The 16,622-nt window shown below is 50.6% G+C and overlaps 1 protein-coding gene across 1 annotated transcript; it reads right to left on the bottom strand.

Annotated features, from left to right (window-relative positions):
* Positions 1–74: 74 nt before the first annotated feature.
* On the bottom strand, positions 75–16,090 carry F9 (coagulation factor IX). The gene is made up of 8 exons (XM_040614306.1): positions 15,964–16,090; positions 12,694–12,857; positions 12,323–12,347; positions 10,370–10,483; positions 8,485–8,613; positions 6,125–6,363; positions 3,775–3,892; positions 75–819 (listed from the first exon to the last, which is right to left on the bottom strand). The coding sequence occupies exons 1-8, from the start codon at positions 16,028–16,030 to the stop codon at positions 272–274; spliced, it is 1,404 nt and encodes a 467-aa protein (XP_040470240.1). The 5' UTR covers positions 16,031–16,090; the 3' UTR covers positions 75–271.
* Between the last annotated feature and the right edge of the window lie 532 nt (positions 16,091–16,622).

Below are 16,622 nucleotides of genomic sequence, written 5' to 3'. Positions count from 1 at the left end.
CAGCCCCTGCCTTTGGGATTTGGGGACTCACACCATCTCGGCAGTGCTGGTGTGTTCAGGAATGTAGTCACGGGTAATTAAAAGGGCTTTTTATTTCCTTATTACCACATTTCCATGGTATTCTCTCAACTTTTGCCTCCCAAGAGCAGAAATCGGTTCGTTTAGAAATGTTTATTAAATTGCAATGATTTCTGAGAAAAACCACATAGATTTCTGTGGTCTCTCTTCAATGAATCAGTCCGAACCCCAGCGTGGCGTAACCTCCCGTGGGTTAGGTAAGCCTCGTGATTTCCTTTATCCACTTCAGGTACTTGGAGACCCTGGTGTAGATGCCGTATTTACCTGGCTTGGCACATTCCTCGCCCCAGCTGGTGATCCCCGTGAGAAACCAGGTGCCCTCAATCTCGGTGGTGTAGGGACCTCCACTGTCACCCCCGCAGGTGTCACTGCCCCCGGCTGGGAAGCCTGCACAGAACATGTTCTGCAGGATGGTGGTGGAGGTGCTCTTGAGGCAGGTTGGCCGGTCAACAAAGGGCACCTTGAGGATCTGGAGGATGGTGGCCGGCCGGCCACGGAAGAGCGTGCTGCCCCAGCCGCTCACCGTCCCCATCCCGTGCTTCAGCAGGGTGTTGGTGAACTCCCGGCTGCCGAGGCAGATGGGGGTGACATAGCTGTTGAAGCTGAGTGGCTGGTCCAGCTCCAGGAGGGCAATGTCGTTGTGGTGCTTGTTGATGGTGGCGTTGTACGTGGGGTGGGGAAGGATTTTCACCACTTTACGCCGCTGCTCCGTGTTGTCTTCCTCGTTGGTGTTGTATTCACCTGTGGAGACACATGTGGCTTCGGCTGGACCCCTCTGTGGCCAGACCAGCGGCCGTGCCCTGAGGATGCCACCCCAATGCGATACCAGCAGCACCAGGTGGTTGCAAAGGGATGAGCACTGTGTGCCCCAGCCTGCAGGCTGCTCTGAGCCTGGTGCTGGCAAGGCTGCTTGCTCCTTGTCAAGGGGTGTCAGAGGTTCCCCCACAGCAGCATCTGCTGGGTCCCTGCAGCTGGCAGAACCTGAACCCCAAAGTGTGACACCAGGCACACACCGGCCAGTCAAGTGCCAAAGGTCCAGATGGTTTAGCCAAGCTTAGGAACAGCGTGGCTGTTTTGGGACTGAGCACCCTCAAAGAGATGTAAGGGGATGTTGCCCTTGCATCAAAGGAGGGAAAGCCTCTCAAACTGAAAATCTTTGTTTAAAATAAGTCCTTTATTGGTGGAAAGAAACCCAACTTCTCTATTATAAAAGCACACAACCATGGGGCAGAATGCAGAATGCAGTGCAGAGGGCTACAAATGGCCCCCCCCCCCCCCCCCAGTGCTCCCAGGTGCCCCTGGGTGCCTGTCGCACGCGGGAGGCTCAGCTGCTCATGATGCAGGGTGCTGCTGGCAGCCTCAGGCTCCTGTGATTGAGTTGCTGGCAGCCTATTACCTCCCCTCCGGCTTGTGTAACAGGTAGAGGGAAGGGAAAATGTTCTCTGCTCTTGGGTTGGCAAATGGGCAGCGCCTGGCTCTGCCTGTAGCCGAATTCCCTCTCCTGCCTGTGAACTGGTTGTGCTGAAGGCTCAAGAGCAGGATGACTTTTCCCCCTTGCTTTCTTGCAGCCCAAGAGACACAGGGCGCGTTTAACCCCTGCTGCGGTATTTCTACATGCTTTGCTGTAATCTCCAGAATATACGATCTCCTCTAAACAATATCTGCAGTGTTCCTGGCCCTGGCAGTGTCCTGTGTCTGCTGCGTCTGCCTGCGAGGAGCAGCACGGAGCCCAGCGAGAGAGGTGAGGCAGCTTTCTGTGTTCACGTTAATGCTGGTGCCTGGCGGAGGCAGCTTTGGTGGCTGATGTGCTCTGTGAGGGTTTCTTTGCAGCGGAGTGTGAACGTCAGCTGCCTCGCAGGCTGTGCTTCTCCAGTGTAAGTGCGAGACAGATGTGGGGGAGACTTTCAGAAGGTTTTTCTTATGCTACGGCTGCTTACTATTGCTGGGGATCTGAAAATATGCTTCAGGGGTTGAAGTGGAGAGGCGAAGAAGGACAGGGAAGGGGAATGCTTCTTCCACCCCCTGCTATCAGTTTCTGGGCCTCCCAGGGTTCTACGTACAAAGCTGAACATTGAGCGTGAATGGACGTAAAGGACTTGGATGTTGTACATAGCACAGGCACAAATTCAATAGTCCCTGAAGCCCTGAAAAAATGTGGTTTGCTTTCTTGACTTGCTGCCTGTCCAAAATCCTGCCCTGGAAGCCCAGCAGTGCTGCAGAGCAGTGGGAAGGTAGTGCAAGGGGACTTGGCTGGTAACGCATCCTAAATGGAGAGGGTGGGTGAAAAGCAGGAGAGAGCCTGAAAGGAGGGACAGTTTGCATGCAGGTGCAGCAAATGCAAAACCTCTGCCAGGTGGGAATGTGGTTTTCTGGAGGGAGATTCTTTTTGCGCTGGGCATGTACTTTCTCATGTTAGCAGGTGCAAGGCTGGGCTTTGTGCTGGGCTTTCCAGCAAAACCACCTGAAAGTAGATAGCAAAAAATGCTGTGTGCAAGCTGTGAGCGTTGTCCTGCCAGCACAGGGCAGGTGGTGCCCAGCTCCATGGCACTGGGTCCCCAGGGTCTGGCCAGGCACACCCAGGAGCTCAGCTGCAGAAACATGGAAGATGAAGACGCAGCTGGAGCCCTCCTGATGAGCTTGTTTCTGTAGACATGAACTCAGCGCTTGGAGGTTCAGGTAGAATGTCATTTTTGCCACTAATACATTTCATAGCATTTAAACAGAAAGCATGATTCTTCCATGCCTCCTCTCGGCGCTGCTTGTGGCAATTACTAACCATGTCAGTGTTCCCCTCCTGTAGCTACCGGTGTAACCCTCCTACACTCGATACTCATACAAGGGGAACAAATAACTTGGAGAAGCTGATTCTGCCACAGCTGTGAAATGTGGCACCACGATGCTTGCCAAGGTGCCATGCTGTTATCAGCAGGCTGCCTAGTGGGCAGTCTGGAACAGCTGGGTTCCAAGAGTCAGGGGGGAAACCCCGTTTTTCAAGCAGAGTTAACATTTGTACTGTAAAGTAGCAGTAACACTTGCTGTGCAGTCTGGCCACACTGCCCCTGCCTTAGTCCCCAGAGACCCTACTGTAAAAGCATGCTTTCCTGCATGCCAGCCGCATTTGTCTACTTCAGTCCATAAATTCTTTTTACTTCTAAAGAAGTTAGAAGCAAAACTAGTCATCTTCTCCTTGCAAGGAGCTAGTCAGGTTGCTGGTGCCCCTCTTGCGCCAGCCACACAAATTCATTCTCCGAGAGTTGTGTGAAAACTTAGTGTGACCCCCAAGAAGAGCAGAAATCCTGCATGGCCAGCAGAGATAAAAATCCATCACACGAGCTCATGAAGCAGCATCTCAGCTGAACTCAACAGATTTTTTAAGCAGCCTGGGGTCTTCTCTGGCTCAGGTGTGCTTGCCTGTGGTCAGGTTGAGCTCTGTCTGCAACGTGGTCCGGCAGCTCCGTGGTTTTGGGAGCAAGGACAGACCCAGCTCACCGCTCCCACCAGAGGTGGTGGTACCTGCAGGGGACCAGGCTGCTGAAATGCTGCCATCTGCAACTGGGGCCTCGGTGCCTCAAAGCAACTCATGCCACGTTGCTGCCCATCATGGTGGCATGGGTTCCAGGGCTCTGTGCAGTGCCCTGTGCCTGGCCAGTGCTAGCCCTGCCCGCATCCCTCACCCGCGCTGCCCGAGGGTCTCACCTGCCACAGCGGTGACGTCGTCGCCTGGCTGCAGGCAGTGCGCCGCCGTCAGTACCCATTTCTCGTTGATGATGGATGCGCCGCAGAAGCCCACGCCCTGGCTGTCCACCAGATAAACCTGCAGGAGCAGAAGGAAATCATACCTGTGGGTTTGTTAAATAGGCATGGAAGAGAAGCGAGATGCAGGGGTTTTGTTTGGCTGTAGGACAAGGCTACTTTTAGGCCGTACAGACCCAGTGCTGCCTGAGATGCTGCTCCTCAGGGAGTGCCTGCCTCTCCACCTGCCGCAGAGGGTGGCCAGCGCTGCCCCACACGTGTATTATTGCCCCACTGAGCTTCTCCCTTTGCTGCCAGGCTGGGAGGGCATAAACCTCCACATAAAACTCAAAGCGTCTGAAATAGCGTCTGAAATATAACCACTTCTGCCCATGCATCCTAAAACTGTTTTGCTGGTGACTAATCTTAACTAGTTAGCTAGGGACAAAATCTCAACTACCCATTTCATTTGGCCATCTAACTGCCTCAGCACTTATGGAGCACAACCCAGGACATCCCTTATGCTAAAACTTCTAATTAAATTGATCAGCTGGCTTGGAGGATTGTGTTTCAAAGAAGGTTTTCTTTATAATTCACCCGTTTTGTTCCTTTCATGTGATGTGGCTCATCACCGTCTATCTGCCTTATACTTCTCACGTATTTACTCGTTTGATGCCTCGTTGGGCAGAGCCGGCTGCACTTTAAGGAGGTCAGCATCCATAACGCAGAGGATGAAGCTCCCCCATGGCAATAAGTGCCTCTGTGCCTGCAGCCACCCCCCTCCATGGAGTCCCACATGGGCTCTGCCCCAGCCCATGCCACTGTCCCTGGGAGGGCAGCGCAGGCTGCCAGGGGCTGCTGCGCCACAGAGCCCAGTGCCCACACGTGCCTGCAGGTGCGAGGCTGCCTGCGGAGCCACCAGAGACATGGTTCATAAGACCCGTCACTGGGATCTGAGCTCCACAATCACCCTGAACCCCGTGGGGAAGGGAGCACCCCTCCTGGCTGTTGTCTGGATCCCAGCATGTTGAGCATCTTCATTTGCCAGCTGGCAAAAGGGCAACCACATCTTTTTTGGAGGGTGCCTAGGGAGGTAAAGGTCTCTGTGAGCACAGCCAACTAGCCGAACTTGTAACGTGTGAATTTACTTTTTTTTATGGATACCAATTTCTCTTATTTAATTTTCTGGTTCTCCTCTTGACTCTCTGTGAATGCATGGTGGGTGCCAGCATCACTTACGGTTTGTCCCACAAAAGGCTGTGCCAGAAAGCTCTGCGTGGCTAGGGCAGTGGTACGGCCTCTTCCTTTCAGACACAAAACATGACCTCCCAACAAACCTCCTGCTGCTGCTTCTGGTGGCCGTGTATGTCCCCAGCACATTGCTGGCTTTTTTAGCTCCGAAATGGAGGGCAGATGCCTGCTCCTGACCTTTCTACATACACCCTGCTCACTGTTTCACTCCCTCAGCAGGTGCAGAAGGATTGGCTGATCTGCGTGAATGGGCATTTACGTCCCTGTGCGGGCAGCTTTTCGTTGACATCACCAGTGCCGGTCTGTGCCAGAGCTTGCAACTGAAAGAGATTTGCCATTTCTAAAACCTCATCTGGATTTATTACTTCACACTCTCAAGCCACTGAGATTTCTGTGCCTGCTGAAGCCAGAGTAGAATTTAAGGGCAGTAGATGACTTTGAAAAAGATCCAAGCTAGGAGCTAACTTTTCTTTTGACAATAATTTTAAAGTACTTGCAGCGTGGTGGGCTGGAGGAGGTTTCTTTGCAGCCCCCCCTTCGCCTCTGATGTCATTCTTGGTGAGGCAGAGATGACTAGGATGTTGCAAGTTGGATAAAGAAAGAGCGGCTGGATTCGGTAGAAGTCATACAAGGACAGATCCTTTGTTGGTATGAATTATCATGGATCTGTTGCAACTGATGGAGCTAAAAAATGATCTGCATTGCTCCTTGCAAAGCTCGACCCCTTCAGCCTTCAGCTTAATCATGGTAAATTCATGGACTACTGGGCGATCTGTTGCTATAGCTCAAAACCGGGTCCTTTGTGCCCCACCAGCTAAAGCTGCTGTGGTCTGACTGCTGGCTTTTTTGCCACATAGACCCCCAGCCAGGCAGGTTTTGTTGCTGTGGCATAAAACTGTGAACTGAATGAAGCGGTGCTCCTGTTAGACTTGAGAACAATTGCTAAACTAACCTTAGAGATGGGCTGTGGGTGTGTAGAAGTAACATGGTCTTGCATTCAGAAGGAAATGAATAGAGAGCGCGATTGCTGGGGTGACAGGGGAGCTGCAGAAATGGCCAGTACCTGCCAAGGCACCTCGCCTCTCATGCTGTCTGAGCCACCAACAACCCTGGTGCCCGTCTTAATTATCGGTGTGATTTTCGTGGTGGCGGCGGTGCTGGTTTCTGTGACGTTATCGAGCACCTCGTCATGAGCATCGTCGTCATTATCGGTGGTGATGTTCCAGTGCTCAAAGGTGTTTATGGCTCGGGTGAGCTTGCTCTTCGCTTCAGGAGCTGTGATCTTTCCACAGGGATACGGCACTGGGGGAGAAACAGTCACGGTTACGACTGGCTGCGTATCATGCTGAGGGTTACAGCAACCAAAGGAGCAGCGAGGAGGCAAACGTTGCCTCGTCTCAGCTGCCTATTTTGGGACCGGTACGGAACACGCAGGGCCATGCGCCGACTGTGTGTTCTGATGCAAACAGATGTCTGTGCCTTTGAGCTGCAGTGCAGGTAATGTGTAAGAGCAGCAAAAGCAGGAATTGTTTCTGGGCTTTAGAAATGACATCTGAACAGCTTTTAAAAAGAATAGAGCTTGTGTGAGAGTGCACGTGTCCGACAGGACAGTGCAGCTGTGCCTTTATCTCACGGGATGCGGAGCTGCATACCTGGGAGGCTTGCTGTGGAGGACAGCCGAGCCTTTGGCTGACATTTCTACAGCAAGGAACTCCAGAACAATAAAAGTCCAGCTGGGAGAGGGCAGGAAGTAATATCTGCCAATTGTACAGATAATCCTGCTTGGCACCAAGGTGAGGAAAACATTAATAAACTCTAGAGTTGTAGATTTTCTCTGTTAATGAAGATCTCATCTGTAGGCTCATTTCAGATGAGCTCTTCCCATTTGTCTCCTACGCAGTGTGCGCTGAATGCCTGCTGATAGTGGTAGTTGAAATAGTAAATAGCATCAGGCATTGTCTTTCATCTGAAAAGCTTTTGACAGCACTGTGCAAACAAACATCAGTGTAAAATCAGATGTAAGTGTGGCCTGCTGAGATTTTTTTTTTTTTCTTTTTAATACAGTCCACTTTAGGAATAGGGCTTAAATAAGTGTTGAGTGATGGAAAGTGCTATCCGTGAGGTGTGAGGTTAGGCTAGGAAATGAATGTTTCAGAGCCAACAAAAGCTAAGCTTTTGCAGGAAGGACAATTACCCAACCTGAAAGATGATCTTATTGCTAACAGTAAAACTTTCTGGTCCAGTGAAAGTGATACAGCATGTTGGGCAACACAGGCTTGAGCTCTTAATGATCTCCATTAACAGGACTCCCAGCCTAAGATACTTCCTACACTGATTGCTGGAAGTCAGCACTTTCAGGAGCTGGAATTGTCCTTGGCTGTAGTTATCAGACCTTCAGAAACTAACTCACCTGTGCAGGTGCCTGCATGCTAGCTTAGGTGTGCAAATCTGTTACTCTCAGGTGTTAGAACTGTGATAGCATCAAATGTTAAATTGACCTTAGATGGCAAAATATTTCTCGACTCGATCTCCTCTTTCCTCTGCCAGATGTGCTTCTGAGATGTTGATGCCCAATTAACTTGCCATGCTGCAGTGGGTTGGGATTGCACGTGTTGGTGTAGTTAGAGGTGTTGTAATAGCCCAGGAGTGAGGTGAAGTTGGGGAATGTAACAGGAACCACCTATTTTTTAGCCCTTTATGAAGTTGCAGCCTCAAGCAATACATTTCCCTTCCACCCCACTCAATACCACAGCTAAACCACACAGCCTAGTTCCTGCTGAGGGTCTTTGTGTGCAGATGCACACTGTTGGGAGGACCGCATCACCACAAAGCTTCACTTGTTGCCATCCAGCTCAGGTAATTATAAGACAGTGAGTAAGGGCCAGCCATCAAACCGACAATCAGGAGTATTTACAATAAGAAAGATTGTCTTTTTCTGAAAAAGCCCCGAGCATCCTCTATGTAGGATCAGTAACTAAATAGTGGCTCCTATTGGAAGAACACAGGAGTGAGCTCTGGCTGGCTGGACACCAGTGTGTATGCTGGTGTAGGTGAATATCACGTTTCTGCCTCCAGAAAACCACTGATCCATATCTAGAAATATAAGACAGCTGCAGGTGGGAGAGGTGCCTGTGCGAGCAGCCATCTGAAATGAGCATTTGCCTTGTGAACAAATTCCTGGACGACTCCCCTCCTTCTCCACCCAACTAGGCTAAAAAAAGTGTGTTCAAAATGCATCCTTCAAGCCTGACCCCACACCTGCCCTTGGGAAAGTGCAGGGTCAGGCTCTTTACGTTTGCTAACCAGGAAAACAGGGCTGGTTTCCAACAGGAGATTGCATTTCTGTGAGGTTCATGTAGCTAAATCCAGGACAAGACCTTGGAAACTTTCACCCAAATCTCTTAAAAACACTTTAAAGTCAACCTGTAGGTTCACAGGATTTTCCATCTTCATGAAGCCTATAGCCAGCAGCGCAGGAACACACAACTTTCTGCGGTGGGTCATGCCTGCAGAAGTGCTTGCAGCCTCCGTTTTTAATAGCACAGGTGAAGTCTGAAAGAAATGAAAATGAAACTGTGAAAACTCTTTTGAAATACAACTGGTCAGAGGTTTGTTGGGACTCGGGCCTTTGGGCTCAGCCTATAACCCACTCTGGTTGTCCCAGACTATGGAAAATGGATGATTGTTTGCAAGGAGTGTTCTCCTTCCGCATCATGTCTCCGCTCATAACGAAGGAGCACGGGGCACCTCTTTGAGAAGGCAGGTTGAAGAATGGCCCTGTGAGAGGTCCTGCCTGGCCCTGGCGCAGCGTCCTGCCTCCAACAGCTGCATGTTGCCTGAAATCTGGCAGCCTGACCGTAAAGGACTCCTGCAAATATTTGGTTACAAGCCACGTGATTTCCCCACCGTCGTCCTGCTCTCCTCCTTCCCTGCGCTTACAGCAATCCAGCCCTGCTGTGGATGCTGGCAGAGAACATCTTGTGTCAAGTGGGAACAAACCCTGAACTCCAGAAGGGCTTTGTCCCGGGATTGTTGCCGGGCTCTGGATTTAAAACCTCAAGGAAAGTCATAAGCTCTTCCTGACATACCGATAAATCATTGCAGCCTGACGTGGAAGACCCGTTTCAGCAGGATGTTTGATGAAACGCGTCCCGACCTGAGGCACAGCAAGATTCACGTGACCTGTGCGTGTCTTCTCCCACCCCACCTCACACTCATCTGCGGTGGGAACGCCGTCTCTTGGAGGTGGGAAACCGCTAATCCGCAGACGCCCTTTTAATTCTCAGCGAGTTTTCAAATAACTTCACAGCAGATTAACTCCACTCCTACTTCCTCAAGGACACCTCCCTTCCTGTAGCCATTTTAATACCATCATTTACTATTTTTACAGAGCTCTTTTTCACGCCTCACTTCTAGCTCTATTTTTGCTCCTGTCTCACTTCCACGAGAAATCTGCAATGAGACTATTTAAATTTGATGCAGCTTTGAAATGCTCTTTTTAACGTACACTCCTCTCTTGCCAGAGCAGAAGCACAACTAGAAAGAGAATCTTTTATTAGTGCAGTGAGTCTAGCACATTATGTGAGCCGCACAGCCCCTGATTATATCATAAATATAAGAGCTGAATATCCCACTTGCTTAAATTATCAGCTGTTTGGTTTTCATAAACTCCTCAACCCATCAGGAAAATATTTGCCTTTTGTTTGCCTTCTGAATCAAGGTTGCTAGTGATAATTATAATTATGAATTTAGCAGAGTGCCATTGAGAGGAGGTTGTGATAATCCTGCCCTGCTCAGCACCTGCTGCCCAGCCTGGAGTGGGGAAAGGACGGGAGGGGTTGAGAGCACAGGGGCCCCATCGGGGTCGGTGGAAAACTGTCGTTTTCAGCAGGTGAGCATGTCACCCCTGATTGACAAGCAGCCCCGGAAAGGCTTGTGCTGGGGAGATAAAGGAAGGTCTCTGTGTCAACATTTGCACTGGCAGCCGCAGCGTGCCCGAACAAAAGACCTTGAGCCTGTGTCTCTCTTGAACCCTGCGTAAGAGCGGGCACCTCGGTGCTCAGCAGAGGTGGAGCTGGGGCTCCACCAAGGACAGGAGAGGACAGAGACATCCTCTCCTGTATCCCCAGGCATGTCCCCCTGTAATCCCGTTGCCAACAGGCTGAATTTGCACGTTTAGGTAGTGCCTAACAGCAAGGCAAAATATGTCTGAAGCTGTCCCCTAGTGGGGTGGAACTCTGCACCCACTTGGATCTGATGGGGTTTCAAGTAGGGCAGAACACCCACAGGATGAGCCCCCGGTACGTACCTATCTCACAGTTTCTGCCTTCGTACCCAGCTGGGCACCAGCACACATAGGAACTTACTGCGTCCTTGCAAACGGCTCCGTTTTTGCATGGATTGGGGTCACACTGGTCTCCATCTTGGAGAGAAGACAGGAGAACGAACAAACATGAGCATCCACCACGGCTGGTGCCGACTAAGCACTGGAGCCTTGTTTTGTGCAAGCCTCCTGTCAAAGACGAGCAAAAGACCGCACACCTTCCTTCTTTGTGATGGAAAATAGAGTCAGATCCTGGCTCCCAAGTGCACAACAGCCGACCTCAGCACCGGGGTAGCGTCAGCAGCGGTGCTTCGTACCGAGTCCTGATTAGGTGCCCTGCCCCTGTGTGTTAATTCCACCCGTTTCAGCAGGACTCCTCTTCAGTCTCCCTCGTTAGAAAAGTTAGACAAAGATAGAAGGTTTGCTTCCTCAAGAACAGTTAGGATTTCCTAATCTGAATCATTCTAGCGCTACTGTCTTTGTCCTCTGAAGGTTTGGGCTTGTCCACTAGGGTTCGGAGACCTCTCCGTGTATTAGATTGAGAGCCTCAGTCGCTCGTTCTTTCTACATCTTGTGCTACTATGAATTGGCCTAGATTTTTCTTCATATGTCAGGGCTTTTATTTTCACAGTTGCCTACAGCTCAGAAGTTAAGGTTTTAATAAAAATACCCAGCATTGCAAAACTGGTGATCTAACACCTCGGAAGAGTGACTCAGTGACGTTAAATTACAGGGAAATGCGCTTTGAAATGGTTCTGCAAAGGCACGGAGGAAGGGGAATGTTGTTTGTGTCCCACCAGTAAGCGTGGCTGCTAACGGTGCTTTCAGGAACGGGCTGGAATACAACAGGCAGACTGCAAACAGGGACAAAACGGTGGTGTCTTGCCTAAGGGGTGGTGCTGGGGTTTGCGTGTAAGGGGGGGGGCTGCGGGGTTATTGCTGCCCGGTGAGGGCAATCGGGGCTTGGTACCACTTGGGTGCCGTGCGAGGGGTGATCTCCTGCGGGCTGCACGCGTTGGGAATGGCAGCTTGTTAGCGGAACAGTAAAGCAGGCACTTTGGGTGATAGGGAAATATATGGTGCTCGTTGTTTTTGAAGAGTGGCAGGGAAACAAATGCAGTGCTGAGTTTCAGCAGCTGGGTTTTTGGAGGACAGTCCTACAGTGAAAATGTAACTTGCTTTTTATTTTATAGTCTGGACTGAATAATCTGAATTATTTAAGGCTTTTTAGTGAGATGCTCTGGGTGCTTTGCCAATCTACAAAGCAGTTCATTTATTGAAAGGCCCTTAAAATTAGTTTCAGATTGTTTTGGTGGGCACTGAAATCTTTTCGGTAAGGGGCTGAGGAGTTGCTGGGGGTGGAGGCTGAAAAGGAGAAAATGGATGGTGGAAAGCAGATGGTGGAGAAGCAAGGGTTTGGGGCCACTGGTGTGAATTGGAAACAGCCATTTGCTATGAGCACGTTGAAGCTCCACTTTAATATGGCATTTCTAGGGATTCATGCTGTGCTTGCACGAGGCTGTGCCTTAACTGGAGATCTCTGCTTGAGAACAGAACATTTGCTGTTTGCTGGAGGGGTGTTAATTCTTGCTGTCTGGTTTTACTCTGTACCATGGGTGAAACTAGAAGCCCAGAGCTGGACCTGGGCTGAATGGATCCAGTGGTCTGCGTGAACTGGTTTTGTTCTGTGAGGTTTTTGAAGTTTGTTCAAAAGACCTGCTTGAACAAAGGAAATGTTGTTGTTGTTGGTTGCAATTTGTTTACAAATGGGAGAGGCCCAGGCTGGGTGGCTGCAGGATTTAGGGTGCGTGACTCTGACTAGCTCTGTCATAACGCAGTTTCTGAATGCTGGAATAAATTTGCTTCAATAAACATCATGCTACTTATGCACTGAGAGATGAATATTATACATTTGAACATGAAAAAAGCAGCTCTTACCAATATATGTTTTCCAGAACTCCATCTGCAAAGGAAAAAAAAAAAAAAATATTTTCTTTCGATTTCTAATTTCTGGGCACTGCCTGACTGAAGCAGTAAAGGGATGACTCAAAAGCTAAAGCAAAAAACTTGCAGGAAAACAACCACCTCCGTCATCCCAATGGTCACCAACAAACCTTTAAAGCAGTTCCCCAGCCCATCTGATGGATCACAAAATAACGATATCATAAAGCACGATAGCTGCTGCCTTTGGCCCCTGCAGGTTTGCCCTTGCTGTTCGCTTCTCCTTCCCCTCTGCCTGGCCTGAAAGGCTCCTGGAGGTGCAGACGGGGGGGAACGAGGTGTTGCCGTTTTGCAGCAGTGATACTCACTGTTTTCTCTGTGTTTTCAAACACTTCTCGGGCTTCTTCAAAGCTGCATTTTTCTTCTATGCATTCTCTCTCGAGGTTCCCGGGAATAACCTCTTCCAGCCTGTTTGAATTGGCTCGCCTTTGCCTGTGCAGAACCGAGCTCGCCTCTTTGCTCTCGAGGAAGACTGCAATTTGAAAAGAAATAGGAGCTAGAGAGGAGCATGTGCCATCATGTGGTGCAGCTGGGATGGGCTGTCACGGCTCTGTTCTAGAAAGCAATCCCCGTTCTTGCATTCACCCCCTTATCCCCCCCGCCCCCATTGCCCCATGGCCAGGGGCATTTCAGGAGTGTTATCGTCTACTTGAGGTTTCTTTGGTGTCTAACTTACGTGCAATTCAGAGGATCAAATCTGGAGAGCCAAGGGTCAAAGCAGTCAATAGACAGAAATGGCTGATGGTGAGGGGGTGATTAGGAGCACTGAAGTTTGATGCTTAAAATACCCTAAAGCGGATGGTATGACTGTCTCCTGTCATAGATGCACAGACCGGAATAAGCTATTTGAGAGGAGGAAATAATAAGTTTTTTTCATGCTGCTGCTTGGTGAGGTCTTGCTGGACACAGAAATTGTCATGTTTTAGCTGCCTCTGCCTGTTCTGGCTGTGAAAAGCCATTTGCCTCTGCAAGCAGCCATGGCCCTTGGAAGCCACAGGCCATTTGCTTCTCTCCCTGCTCCTCAGCCTTGCCGATGTGCCGGGGTACCACCAGTTCCTGCTGGCAGGAGGGGTGACATGAGCCCTCCTCACCTCCTGGACCACATCATGTCAACGAGGTGGTGTGCATCCTCCTTCACCTTGCTGGCCAAGCGCCTGGGCAGGCACCACCAGCAGAGAGCTGCTGGTGCTGCAGGGACCCACAGTCTAGCTGGGATGTCTGCAGTGGCCACCAGCCTTCCCATGGTGGCTGCCTGGTGAGGGACAGAAGGACGTGCAGTCCCATCATGGTGGTACCATGAATGCTCTCCCGGCAGGGCCACGTGTCCCATCGGCAGGGTCAGCAGCAGCAGCCCTCCTGTGGCAGCCACCTACCAGTGTTTGCTCCTGACCCACCCCTCGGAGACCCCCGCCTCTGCTGAGCACTCTTCCCCCATCCCACCACTCTAAAAAAGAAATTGTTCCTCCAGAGGAACTTCCTGCTTTTTTGCCTCCCCAGCCTCAAGCCCCAACCATCTCCTGGCACTTGCAGCCACATTCCCTGTTGTCACCAGATGGCACGGTAGAGCAGCTCTTGGAGCTGCTGGTGGCCATCCTGGACGTGGACCCTTATCTAGGGTCTCTGTGCTGGAAGGGGTTCCAGCACCCGTGGCTCTGGCCCCTCTGCTGGTTAAGGAGAGCACAGGCTCAGCCAGGTGGGCAGAGGAGAGTGAGGTGCAAGTACCAGCCACTCACTCCTTCTCATGGCTACCTGCTGCCCTTGATCCAGAGCAGATCCCAGCCCCTCCCAAGCCGCAGAGTATCAGGTTTGTTGAACTCTCATGAGCCCCAGGTAGATTGCTCTGATTTACACCATGCCGCTGATGGTGTAACCAGCCCCTGCACCTAAAGATCTCTCTGCAGCAGACTGAACTAACGGTTTTTGCAATGTACAGCAAGCTTGCACCTCTGCCTTCCTCATGCTGGTGTGGTTTTGGTTAAAAAGGAGGAGTGCATTACAATCCTGACCTTAGTCTGTTTGGCAGTAGATGTTGATGGCTAAAGCACTGGCCTCTGAAGAAGCCAGGCTTGTTTCAAATGCTGCAGCCCCTGTGGGGTGGCTGGTCCCCTCCCAGCTCAGGGTGGTTTATGTGTGGGACACGAATGTACATCCCGCAGCGAGCCTGCTCTGCCGAGTGAGGTGCTGAGAGCATGGTGGCACTGCAGGGGTGCACAGCCTCGCTGGAGACCTGTCCCCTTCTCCCCATGGCACGGGCTGCAGCCTCCAGCTTGTCCCCAGGCTGGGCAGAAGAGTTTCAGGTGGGAACGGTGGAGCAGCCTTCCTTGGTTTTGTAAGGCTGTTGGGGTCTCCACGTGCTTCGTGCCCGGGGAACCCGATGTGGAGCAGCCACACATTGCCCTGCATGAAGCGAAGCAGCCGCCTTAGACCCACTCCTCCATCTCTTCCCAGTGGGATGTGCCAGGCACCTGCTGTAATTAACCCGTGTAATGGGAGAGAACTCAGTTTAATGCATGCAGCTTTGCCTCCCTCAGATCCCTCTAGGCTTTCTCAGTTGCTTACTGATCCCACACGCTGCTTTACAAGCGATACTTGGTTTGAACTGAAGGTTGCAGGCTCCGTGGGGTCACAGGCATGGTACTCACCCTGGCTGGAAACCATCCTCACACCACGAATGTGCTCACATGCGACTTGCCAACTTCTGAACCAGCATCGGAGGGAGTGAGGTGGGTCTCTGGGCCAAGGGGCTGTGGGACAGACCTGGCTTGCCAGCTGAGTATAGTATTTTCTAGGAGGTACCCCTGGGTGGGCGGTGGTCCCAACACAAAGTTCTGCTCACTTTTCCTTGCTAAGCAAACATTTTGGAGAGAGGCTTTTTTTTTTTTTTTTTTCTTTTTGTGACTTGCAATGTTTTAATGAAAGAAGAAAGCCCAGCCTTGCACCAAACAAGTACTCGCACTGGACGTGAACCAACCTCTGCTGGAACTGTTGCTGCTACAAATAAATCAAGCAACAGCCTGCATTACTATGTGTGATTGCCCACATCCATCAGCTGTTCTATCTTGTCTACAATTTTGGCTGCATCTTAGTCTTAAATTCATGCTGGTTTTGGCTTTGAATTGTTCTCGCAGTGCTGAATCCAATGACTGATTTATGGATGTGAGTACTTGTTTGTACTCCAGGACAAAGTGATGGCACACGCAGGGGTGTGGATGTTATTCCACCAGCAATGCTCTCCCCTTTTTTTCCTTCTGTGTGTGGGTGCCTGCATTCTAAAATGGCTGAATCAAGCGCTGAAGGCTTAAAAGCTGCAAAAAATATTTTTTAAAAATCCATTCTAAAAATTAATCCCTGTGACACATTCTGTGTAAAATCAGCATAAAAACTATTATTTCATTCCCGAGAAAAGAACCGGAGCTTCAAAAAGAGGAGCTACGAAACGCAGCAATCCCTCTGAGCTCTCACCTCTACGAGACTGCACAAGCTGTCCACCGTCAAGTGACAGACCGTGTCACTTCACCTGTGTCAGTAACCCCCTGCACCCAAAAGTGAACATCTTGCCAGGTTTTAAATGAACCCACCTGTTCTTTCGGCACCCAGACAAGCTCCCAGAAGACAAATGGAGAGTACAAGGAGGATGTTTGCCATCTTCCTCCCACTGCCCAAACCTCTTGCTAACAAATTGTTCGGGTGGCGGAGCTCAGTCAATAGTTCCAAAGTGCAAGTGCTTGTTTATTTACTCTGGGTAACCCTTTAATTTAAGCTCCCCAGATGTGCCATTGCTGAAGCTTGAAATGGCAACGTGGGTCTTATTGGAGGGGGCACGGCCACGTACAAGAAACCTGCTAGGTAGCTGCAGTCCTTGGGCTCATCTCCTCCCTGTAGGATATTACTGCCACTTTGGGGGGCTGAGCATGGCACGAGAATAAATGAATTCAGCATCACGAACTTCTTTGAAGCACTGCATTTACCATGCCTACCCAGGTGATATTGTTGGCCGTATGAAAGTACACAGCAGCATTTGCACAGGCTTCAGCACAGTCCACATTTAATCCAAAAGAGCCAGCACAATTCCCTTGAAGGTGGCCCCGGGGCTGATGGTTCCTTTAGGGGAGCAGGGCAGCCTCTGCCCAGGCAGGGTCACTGGCTGCTCCTCATCCACACTGGACACAGAGTGGATTGAAGGAGAGGGAAGATGGGGGAAATAGGGGAAAAAAGCAGGTTTTCACACAGGAAAGAG

This window comes from Falco naumanni, chromosome 14 (genome assembly GCF_017639655.2).
Source record: "Falco naumanni isolate bFalNau1 chromosome 14, bFalNau1.pat, whole genome shotgun sequence".
Taxonomy (NCBI): Eukaryota; Metazoa; Chordata; class Aves; order Falconiformes; family Falconidae; genus Falco; species Falco naumanni.
The sequence above is the reverse complement of the archived record's forward strand: the minus strand, read 5'-3'. Positions and strand labels throughout refer to the sequence as shown.

What these genes read in the sequence shown, in the direction of transcription:
- F9 (XM_040614306.1), bottom strand. Translation starts at nt 16,030, where the DNA reads ATGGCAAACATCCTCCTTGTACTCTCCATTTGTCTTCTGGGAGCTTGT. An exon ending in GTTCTGGAAAACATATATTG is followed by an intron (nt 10,484 to 12,322) that starts GTAAGAGCTGCT and finishes CTTCTCTCCAAG; the next exon opens with ATGGAGACCAGTGTGACCCC. An exon ending in CGACGTCACCGCTGTGGCAG is followed by an intron (nt 820 to 3,774) that starts GTGAGACCCTCG and finishes GTGTCTCCACAG; the next exon opens with GTGAATACAACACCAACGAG.